General features: G+C 40.5%; 1 protein-coding gene across 1 annotated transcript in view; it reads right to left on the bottom strand.

Annotated features, from left to right (window-relative positions):
* Positions 1-3,774: 3,774 nt before the first annotated feature.
* The window catches only part of PCP4 (Purkinje cell protein 4), a 55,555-nt gene continuing 48,147 nt past the window's right edge, over positions 3,775-11,182 (bottom strand). Inside the window, exon 3 of the mRNA XM_049835289.1 lies at positions 3,775-4,550. Coding sequence (XP_049691246.1) covers positions 4,423-4,550 — 128 coding nt within the window. The 3' untranslated portion in view covers positions 3,775-4,422. The remainder of the gene's footprint in view (positions 4,551-11,182) is intronic.

Raw genomic sequence — 11,182 nt, 5'->3', positions numbered from 1 at the left:
ATAGGAATTCATTGAAGCCTTTTCTGAGCTTCCAAAAAATGTTGATTTAGAGATCATTGAAGCCTCTGCACCTGACTGTAATAATTTAGTAATAGGAAAGGGAAAAGCACAAAAAAAATCTGAACCAATTACAATTCCTGCCCTGACTTGAAGGCCAAAGAACGGCAGATAAAGACATTTACCTGGATTTCTGTATCATCCTGGTATTGCAGAGGTGCAGTGGGACCATAAAATTAAGAAAGGTGTTTTACAGCCAATATAGTGTCTTGTAGAAAAGAACGGGAAAATCCTGACTAGACAGAGAGACCGCAGAGAGGCTCCATATCCACAGGAAATGATGTTCTGACAATAAGCCAACAAAATAATACTGTTACAAAAAATGCCAAAAGCCATGTAAAAGTGTGGTAAGGGGATCATCACTTGTAAAATAGTCAAGATAATTATGCCGCTGTGCTTGGCACTGGTTATGTTTCATTTGGATGGCTGCGTTTCATTTCAGGCACACAGATAAATTGGCAGAGTTCAAAGGAGAATAACAAAAAATGATGAAAAGGGTTGGAAAAGGAAACCTATGAGATAAGGTTAGGGAAACTGGGTGTAGCTGGTCTAGAACAAATTAATCTACATGGCAGAAGGGAGGATTTAAGTTAAGTACAAACCAACCTTTACAGCTTTAAGAAAAGTTCAGTCATGGTACAAGCTGCCAAGGAAGGTTTTAGCCTCACCATCACTAGGGATACTAAAAGGCAGGAGACCATCTGTCAGGGAGAGTTTAGGGATTAAAAAAAAAAAGGAAAAAAAAAAAAAAAAAAGCACTGCCACAATTAAAGACTTGAGCTAAATAACCCATTTGTGGCTAGCCTTTAATGGACTAGAAGTGGCATGGCTTCTTTTTTTAGGGTAAGATCTTTTCACTGTGAAGACTGATCCCCACAATTCTCTAGGAGGCTACCAATCTGAGGAGTTTTGCAAAAAAAGTTTCATTTATAACTCTGTACCTTCAGCAAGCCACAGGTTGGTTTCGGCTTGCCTTTCTGTGTTTAACTTGATAGAACTCACATCGTTTGCCGTTTTCCTCATCTGGGCATTCTTGTGCTTTCTGATGGTGTTTCTCTACTTCTAATAGTCTCCTTTGCTGTTTACTTCTACAGGTTATTTTACGGTCCAGGCAACGATGTGAACAAAGGATTTCTAAGGCAATTGTTCAGATCATTCAACTGTAGGTTATTCTCTTTTGAGACAATCTGACAGTAATTTGGAGCCGAAGCAGTATGGATGTGTCTGGGGACAGTGTGGGTGTATATGGTGGGAGTTATAACCCTGTTTCCTGCAAAATCTACTGCTCTGAATAATCTTTCACGTTACCTATGGGAACTTTTGGGTTACCAGCACAGATATCCCCCTAATTGAAATTTTGCTTTCCATGACTTGGTTACTCCCAGATAGGTAGTGCCGGTTAACTACAAAGCTCAGTGAGTGTGTGGAAGTTAAAAGACCCATATAATAACCTGGAATGTTTAAGTGTCCTCTTTCGCCCATTTTAGTGAAGTTCCTCGTTGAATCAAACTCCTTTTCCTCACCTTAGCAATATCCAGATAGGTCTTTGAAAAGTATCAGTTAATGTTAGGAAAGGAAATTAAAAACTGCCACCTTGTATCCATGAAAAGCAAGACTCAGGAGCAAGAAAGCTCTCCTCCCCTGGGAACATGAACTGAATCTGTGATGCAAACACATTTTCATAAAAAGCAAATTGTCTGACAGAGGCAGCCACAATTAATCCAAATTTCATGCCAGTTCACTATTTCCTCATTATGTTTCACTGTCTATTAAGACTGTATTTGTAAGATGCACTCTGAACTTCACATTAAAGAATAGCCCTGCTGCTGGAAGAGCCATAATTCATTTACTAACAGCCCTTGTTGCTGTGCTTCAATAATGTAATCGTTTTCTCTGTGTCCCAACCATATGATTATTCCTGTTGTGTAGGAAATTTAAGTCCAAGGAATGTCAGATCAAATATAAAAGCCTAGTGCTTACCCATGGTTTTTATTCAATTAGGTAACCATTACAGAGCTCATGCTATTTCGAATGACATAATGCAGAATGCAAATACAGTCCTTGATTACAGATATAAGTTCATCTAAACAAAATGGCACCAACACAATCCAAACCCATTACAATTTTTAAATTATTATGCTAAGGCAATTATTATATGGTGAGCAGTCTCTGCGAAAGACAAGTGGGGAATCTGTGGCCTCCACAAACCACACTTTGAGCACAGTAGCAGTGTTGTTTGAGGTTTATTTGTGAAATTCCTAAATGCAGAGAAACAGTGCTGCTAAAATATGCTCCTAGAGTGAAAGCACTGAGCTGCAACTTGGAGAACTCTGACTTTGCAGGTTATGTGTGGGTAAGTCACACATAGGGCTGGGACCCGACCCAGACACAGGTGCCTAAGGCAGATGTTTATCCCCAAACTAAGATCTAAAAAGCCCTGTCCACTCCCACCCAGTCTTGCTGTGTTTATTAAGCATCTCACACATCGTCTGCACATGACTTCTACATCACCCACAGGCTCTGTAAGGTTTCCTCTGCTCAACATCTCTGAGGGCTCCTCCTAACCAGCACAGTTCCAGAGCTCTTATCACCCATGATCAGGTTTGGGCCTCTCAACAAATTGTTGCCCAGCACCACAAGTGCCTTAACCTGCATAAGGCTGAGGACCTTCCCTTTGCAGTCCCCCAGCCTGCCTTTCAGGCACAGCTCTGCACCCTTTCAGTATTGCTGCTATGGTGGTCTCCCATGGGAAGCAACTGCCACCAGCATGAGATCTTCCTTTCCCTCTATTCCTACCCTTTGGTTGTAGCCTTCTGTTTACAGAAGGGGACTAATGATATATGTGTCCTTTGCCCTGGTGATCAGAACACTCCTGCGGAAGGTGGGAGAGGAAGAAATGAATCCCTCTAGGCAGAGCTGGGAATTATACCTGAATCTCTCACACCTGATGGAGTCCCAACTGCAGGCTGTTCAAAGGCAGGCAGGCTGTCCCCACGCAGCACGCCTGCCTCCGTCAGCCTGGAGGTGAGGCTCATGCTGCTGCCTTGGAGAACCCTGCAAACACCAGTCCTTCAGAAAACACTTCTGTCTCTGATTTCCCTAGAGACAAAGATGCCTACTGGAACCCCTAAATCTGCTGATGAAGCCAAGAGGGTGAGATTTTTTTTACACTTCTCTGTGCGGTGTGTGTCCCACTTGCCCAATCTAAATAGCTCCTTTTTCTCAGTACAAGGTACTTGTTTAAACTTTTTCTGAACCTTCCTCATGCACTATATGGGCAGCAAACTCCTGATCAGGTCTGAAGTCAAGCAAGATCCTTACTTAGATCCAGCTTGAAACTGGTCTGTTACTGGTTTACAACAGGGAGAAAATAGAAATACTTCCCAATTTAAGATAGACGTTGTTGTGGCTGTGTTTTGTTAATCAAAAAACTGGGCTAATAGAGTGATAAAGCAAGGGGCTTATATAAAGTTGAATACAGAACAGTGCAAATAGGGACAGGGAGTCTGTTATGATTTGCTCATCAAATATTGAACATAATATGAAAAGAGGAGAGAGAGATGGCATAGAAACAGTTACTGATTATGTAGAGAGTGAAAAGCTGCATCAAAAAGAGGGGTTAGAGGGTCAGTTTCTATTTTTACAAATTAAAAAAACCAAACCTTCCAAAGGTTTCTGGATTTGGGGTTTGTATTTTGTGTCTGATTCCCCCCCCCCCCCCCCATAACAGTCAATGTGGTCCAAGCTGCGTAATTCTGAACATTATCATGCAAAGAGGAAGGACAGGGACAATTTCCCCACTTAAGCCACTTTATTGGCATAATTGCAAGACAAAAATAAACTGCTCACTGCTTCCTATACCTCTTCCCCTCATGACAGCTTCTGTCTGCAAGTTTTTACTTTCAGCTCATTATGAGAAAGTAATTTTATTGCCACATTTGGCTGGCAGCTGGAATTCTCCAAATGAGGTAAGCAGGGCTGAGATGCATGCTCTCATCTCTCAGCAAAATCCTCGTAACATACGGTGCTCTTATGTCTCCAAGCTTTACGTGAAGAGGAAAACAGGCATCTGGGCTGAGTTCATTTGTAACGCTGTGGTTGCTGGATTAATATGAAAAGACAGATGAAGGCAGACACTTTAATTACTTCACCCTAACTTTTTATTACAACATCAAGTAAAATGGTGAGTTACAGAGGATAATGGGCGTGAAACATCTGGGATGAAGTCACACACAAGCTCAGGGTTTGTTATCTGCCAATGGGGTTTTAAATATTGATAATTTCTGTACATGCATCTTTATGTTACTTCTGATTTTCTTGATAAATCATTTCAGGATTACTTTGTTTTAAGCTCTGAGGTAGCTACTAAGACTGGGACCCCGCTTTTTTCTTCTGGAATTTTCTGAACTGGGACTGTATCGCCACAGCCGCCCGCTCTGTCTCTGGTGCGTCCATGTCTATGTCAAATTCCTCTTGAACCTTCTTCTGCCCATCTGCTCAAAGAAAACAAAACAAAACATCAACAGTTTTTTCAAACCGTCATAATCACCGGACAGCACAGGTGAAAAAACCTGCCCCTCTCTCCTTCACAGACACAGCCATGACAATGGGGAGCATATTCAGAAAAAAATCTGGGACCAGTTTCCGCAGACACAGCTGATCAAACCCCCCACCCCCTCCCAACGGCAGAGTCCGTGACAACAGTTGGTAGGTAGGCACTGAGGAGTGACATCCAACTGGTGCTCAGCAGTCACCAAGTATCACCCTGACATCTGAGCAAATCCCCTCCTGCCCGGGGAGCTAAGCAAGAGGCAGAGGGACCCTCCTGTGCCACCCTGTGGGTAGAAGTTACTCGTATCCCCAAGTTTACTCTAAAACAATGGCACCTTAAAATATTTTAAAGTAAGGATTAAGACCCTGGTCCTATCACACCTCCGGCTTAGAGATAATTCTTCCCAAGGCAAATTTCCATCCTTTTCACTTGTTTCCTGCCTCATCCCTTTCAACATATACCACTCTTCCCCTTTGAATCATTTATGTTTAATCTCTCTGCCGCCGTGCTGCTTCCCTCACTTCTCTCCGGGCTCTGTTGTTGCCTTTCAGCCTCTATCCTTGGCTCTTTGCCTTCCTTTATTTGCTCAGCTTTTCATTCAACTGCATTCAGCCTCCACATGGACAACCCAGCGACTTAGCTGAATTTTGCTTCATCCACCTACGTGTTGAAAGTGCAGCCCTGGGAAAACTCCTGCCCTCATTGCGAAGATAACCCTAATCTGCCTTAACTAACAAAGTGAGAACACACATTCACTCCACTAACCTCATCATACCACTGAGTTTCTCTTCTCTACAACCTAGTTTGTTAAAACTCACTTATGTAATTGCTGTATCCCAGTTCTGCAGTGAACGTCACTACCAGGAGTCTGCAGACAGCTCTACTTAAAACAGCTGTGGGAATTCACCCATTTTGAACCACTTTGCTTTGTATTCTGGAGATTAATACCTCCTGGATGCTCATCCTCAAGTACCGTTAATGCAGATCAAGGGAAACACTTTCAATGTATTATTAAAATGAAAAGAAACTTATTCCCCACTCTCTCTCTCTCCTTCCCACTGGAAAGCAGGGGTGCCATTTCATGATTTTAGCACGAGTCTTGCAGTTTTTCTTGCCTTTACTTCTTGTTCTTATTTAGAACTCAATTTTTGTGTCCATTTCCCATGACCAGAATCCACTCTAAACTGGGCAAATATTTAAAGGGAAGGTTTTGGCATATTCCATACTGATTTTATTTTAACTACAATAACCAAATAAATGCACCTATGTTAACATAAAAGAAATGTTCACTTAATCTTTTATTTTACTTAGAAGAACATTTAAGAAGACAGATGAAAATGTCAGAAGAAAGAGAAAGTCTGGAGGGGAAGAATAGCTTGAGAGCTTACCAAAACTTTGATTATGCAGTATAATGAAAAGTTAGGTTATCAAAACTAAAATTTTATGGAAGAAAATGAATCATACTAACATTACATCACACTTCCACAGCCATTAAACCCAAGAATCTGCACGGTTTGTGTAACTATTCGAGCAGCACAACCACCTTAAGTACAGAAATACAATTATTGCCTTATTTTTCATGGGGAAAGGGAGGTGAAGGTCAGAAAAGCCTTCCTTATGCCCACAAGTTGTTGACATAGCGATGGAGAAAACTGAACTCTCCCGTTAAAGCCGTGTTATACACTGAAATTTAGAGTGGCTTGTTAAAGAAACAGAAATTTCTGTACCAGTTCCTAAACTAATAACTATAACAGAACAACGCTTTGTGAAAATTAACCTAATGCCAGCTACCACCTTCTCCACATTGCTGTGCACACAGCAGAGAAACAGAGATTATTTTTTAAATCAAATTTCAAAAGGAATTATCATTTTCACAGTGACTTAGTACCATTCTATTGGTATTTTGGGGCATCAATGTTGATTTGGCATTTAGGGCTTAAAGGGAACTAAGACAAGAAATCACAACATTGTATATGGAAACAAACCAAATAAGAACTTTAAATCATCCTGTAAAAGACTACAAAAATTCAGTCAGAATATGTAAATATACTTTTCATTTGAAATTTTTGAGTGAAAAAAAATGAATAGCCTGATCATCTAGCTGTAACAGCACCACTTTGTGATATCAGTAAGAAGAAAATAAAAACTGTTTTACTTGTCCATATGTCAGAATCTCTCCTCTGTTAATAGGGTCTTATTAACTTATTCTAAAGAGAAGAGTATCACTTACGGGAAAATACACTTATGGGAAAATACACTTACTTCTTATGGAGAAATATTTTATCAAAATGTTTATACCAGTAATGTAATAAGCATTTAATCTGCTTTGAAACTGATGAGACTAGTCTTCTCATTGCTTGATGATTTTCATTTTTGTTTTAACATGCTGAATTTTAGGATCATCCCTAGCCATTTACTAGACACAGCTATGCATCTTAACAGGAGAAAAAAAAGTGGAGTTTATGCATCAATTTTAGCTTTTCAGTATATAAATTACTGTCCCTTGGAAACGTCAATAGGGAAAACCAGATGGATGGATGAGTAGACACAATTGGTTTCATACCTCTTGATGAAATCTGGCTTCTACAACTCATTTCCTATTACAGCCAGGTCTTAGTAGTATGTTAACTTGCAGTAGTGACTCAGCAATCTTTCGTTAAGATTTTATAGACTTAAGAAAATTCAACACTTAGTATAATTTTTCTCTAGAATTTCCAGGCCAGATAATCTTTGCTTGATGTGAATCATCATCACTGCCTTGAAATCAATTGTACTACAAGAATTTACCATACCTGAAGATCTACAATAATTTACTGTATTTAAGATCTATCTGATTTTCTTTTATTTTTTGACCCATTCTTTTTGAAACCAAAACTCCTTATGAACTCTTTCTGTATTTCTCTTTTTCTCATCACTTAGGAGAAATGGTAGGATAAGAAGTTTTCAGCCATGATTTAGGCTTGTAGATTAAAAACTCAGAAGTGTTCAAAAGGGCCAAAACATTTATATGGGTAATGAAGAAATTCACTGTTAGCTTACAGATGGTATAGAAATATATGTATGATTATACATATATGCATAATGTACATTATAAAACAATATGTATATCTTCTATCTATAATGTATATGACATATCTGTGTTTCCTTTCTCCCTACACCCATCTTTCTCTTTCTATATACATTTTTGGTATATCTGCATTTGAATATATAGAGAATATATATGAATATATATAGAAATACATAGACATATTTGCCTAAAGAGTTCTAAGTCCTGTGTTACGCTGAAAAGAGCTGGATGGGGTATTTCCTAGATTTTGGGAGTGGATTTTCTTGGGAGTTGTCCCCAAACCATCTTCTGTTGATGACTGTCACAACACAGATACTTTAACAGATGGATTGTCAATCTGGACAGAGAATTAAGTGGTGTGCCTTCTTTGGCTTTGTCTATGCTAAGGGAAAAAGATTTTAGCTTTTACCTTGAGTTGCTTTACTAGAAGTAGCCTAATGATTTAAAATATATCACATCCCGCTAACTACACTGTTTTTGTTTTACTGGTTAGTTAGCGTTAAGAACTTGAGTTCCAGCCCCCCATGGCAGGGGGGTTGGAACTAGGTGATCTTTAATGTCCCTTCCAACCCACACCATTCTATGATTCTATGAATTAAGAATTGACCCACTCAATTACAGTGAAAACCCAGCCTGTGCTTGGGACCTGCACAGACTAGAGATGACCCCGCTGCACCAATACAAGTGACTGAAAGCCTTTTTGCACCCTTCCTACTATGTATGCACCTATGCTAAACCAGCTTTTACCTGTCAGTAGTTGTTCATATATCTTGAACATGCAGGCTATTAAGTTTGAATGCTGAAATAGTGAAATTTATGCAGAGAACTGAAAGCAAGCCCATAGAAACATCCTTCTTTCATTCATTGTCTCCCACCCCTAGCTTTCCTTTCACAAGGGATCACTAGCTTGGAAGTGATCTGAAAATCCAGGAAATTTTCACTCGCAGCAGGCCACAGCACAGATAAGCACTTGCACAGGCTTTACTCTTGGATTTGCTTTTTAATTCCTATTGGTGGGGGCCAACCATTCTGTCTGATAACAAACCACCTTTTTCTAAGCTACCTTTATGTAGCAATAAAGGTAGGTCTGGATTCCCTCCCCATCCTCAGTCACATGCACACGCTTTAGTTGGTATCTACACATTCTAGACTAGGTGCAGATTTCCTCCACGTGGATATCTGAGGATCCCTGGACTACCACAGGCTCACATAAGGAAACTAGGAGGAACATGACTGTTGTCAGTAGACTTCAATTCACAAGCTACTTGTGATTTTGAGGGATTCAGAAATCAAAAATGGTTGATATGCACTGGTCTGTACTTTATGCTTTCTGAGAGGATTTGGTTTCATTAGCACTATAATAAATAAACCCCCTAACCTTTCTCACTACACTCAGATATTTCAAGGCTTTCCGTGAAAGATTTCTTCATGCTTAGTCCAAATTCCGACTCCTAGATAGTGACTCCCACTCGTCTTCTGAACATGCCAAGACAAGCCAGGGAGTCAGCACATGTCCCTGCTGGGTTGTGATCACCACCAACAGGGGAGGTGAACAGAATAATCCCACGCCAGCAGTCATAGGTTGGCCATAACAACAGTGTGGTATCTGATGAGTTTTTCAAAATCATGTGTTTAATGTGGACTTACTCTGGCCGTGTGTCAATTCAGGCAAATCTGAGTTGTAGTGGAACAAACTCCTTGGAGCACACCACCAGCTGCTTGATGAGCCTCACCATCATAAGGAGCACCCCATGTCCCACCACCAATCTGGTGCCACAGACTGCTTTGCAGGACTAAAGACCCAGACAACTTGCAGTGTGCAGATTTTACTTCAGTATATGCAATAGTCATCCCAGCAGGAGAGCCTGAAACAGCATCTAATTAGCTGTTTTCCAAATCTAACATCCTGAAAGCTCATTTCACATCATTGCAATTGAAAAAGATCTATTTATTCCATTTCCAGATGAAACATTAGAATGCTGTCTCTGTAATCTGCTACAGTGCCTCATAATCCATTGCAAACACTGGATGGATAATGAAGCTGCCTGTAACAAGGAAAACAATCAGATCTTACACACAAATCTACCCAGCAAACTCTCAAGAAATGTGGTGCAAGTGTAATTATTCACAAAAATGCCTTCAGCTATTTCCTTCATTTACTTTTCAACTATAAAGTAAAATGAATTATGACAACACTGGAAAAAGAAAACACTGCTTATTCCATATGGGCTAAAAGCCTAAAGCAGTCTTTTGTGACCTTTGAATACAGGCTAAACAGACTAGTGTTCATGGAAGGGCAAAAGCTGGTGGGATGGACTTGGGGGGAAAAGAGGACCCACTTTTTATTCTCAGAATTTCTTCATCCTCCAGATGAAATAGAGATTACTTGTCACCTTCCGGAAAAACATTCAGCATGAAAAATTGCATGGGCTGGAACCTCTAACTGGCATTTCACGTCTTAAGTGCTATCCTCCGCCCCTGCTCACCCAGCCCACATCCAACAGGAATTACGGGACTATACTTAAGATGGAATATACTCATAAAAATACTGCATTTTTCAGGGGCTAAACTGCAGCATTTGGAAAAAGACTAAATGAAGTGTGGGACAGAATCACAGTGCCCCATGACATGCCAGAAGTGGTATTTTGCCTAAGGCAGGACCATTACCTCCCACTGCTCAAAAGATCATTCAAGCTGTGACAATCTTTATGCTACTCTGATCCCAATCTATTACACCAGTCTCTCCAATGAGGCAGAACAGTCCCTAATTAAAGAGGACCAAAATGGGCAGGAATCTCATGACTGTTGACATTCATGTGGAGAATTATCTTTACCGTTATGTGATAGAAAGAGTCATTTTATCTCACTAGAGTCCACAAAGCGACCAGCCAGCTAGAGAAAATGTATGGGTGCTTATGTGTATGGAGGCCAGATTTAACTCCTTACAAGCACCAGTTTTGAAAGCCAAGAGTTAATGTGACCATTCTTCCCCCTCTGTATTCAACTGAGGGGTGAGGAAGTGAAAGACAGGGTCTCATCTTCTTCTAGGGGACTCAATCTAGCCTTTTTCTTCCGTGCAAGATGAGGAAAAATAACACCATAACTGACCTTGTGGCTGAAGAACGGAGACAGTCTACTTCTCAACAATAAAAACTCTCTAGTCAGTTGCCAGGGCCACATTACCCAGCAGGCTGGCTCTGAGCCTTTGTTTTGGTCACCCTACTGCTCCCCAGCAGACTCTCATTTCACAAGGCAGCTGAAAAGATGGCAATGTTGGGGGAGTGGACGTTGCCCAAGCCCAAAAGGAGAAAGGAAGATAGTATTAGCATGAAGAAGAGAGCCTTAATCTGACCTTGTCTCCTTTTAATTATTTCCTAGCCTTTTCTTTTGCTGAATGAAATGCCAATTAGAGGCCTCTCTGAGATCATCAGCTTAGCAGCTACGGTTTGTCGCTCTCTCTGTGGTATCGGGAACAAACATCTCCCAGAGCCTTGAGCATTGCACTG

This window comes from Accipiter gentilis, chromosome 32 (assembly GCF_929443795.1).
Source record: "Accipiter gentilis chromosome 32, bAccGen1.1, whole genome shotgun sequence".
NCBI lineage: Eukaryota > Metazoa > Chordata > Aves > Accipitriformes > Accipitridae > Astur > Astur gentilis.
Note: the sequence above shows the minus strand (reverse complement) of the source record. Positions and strands in the feature narration are given on the sequence as shown.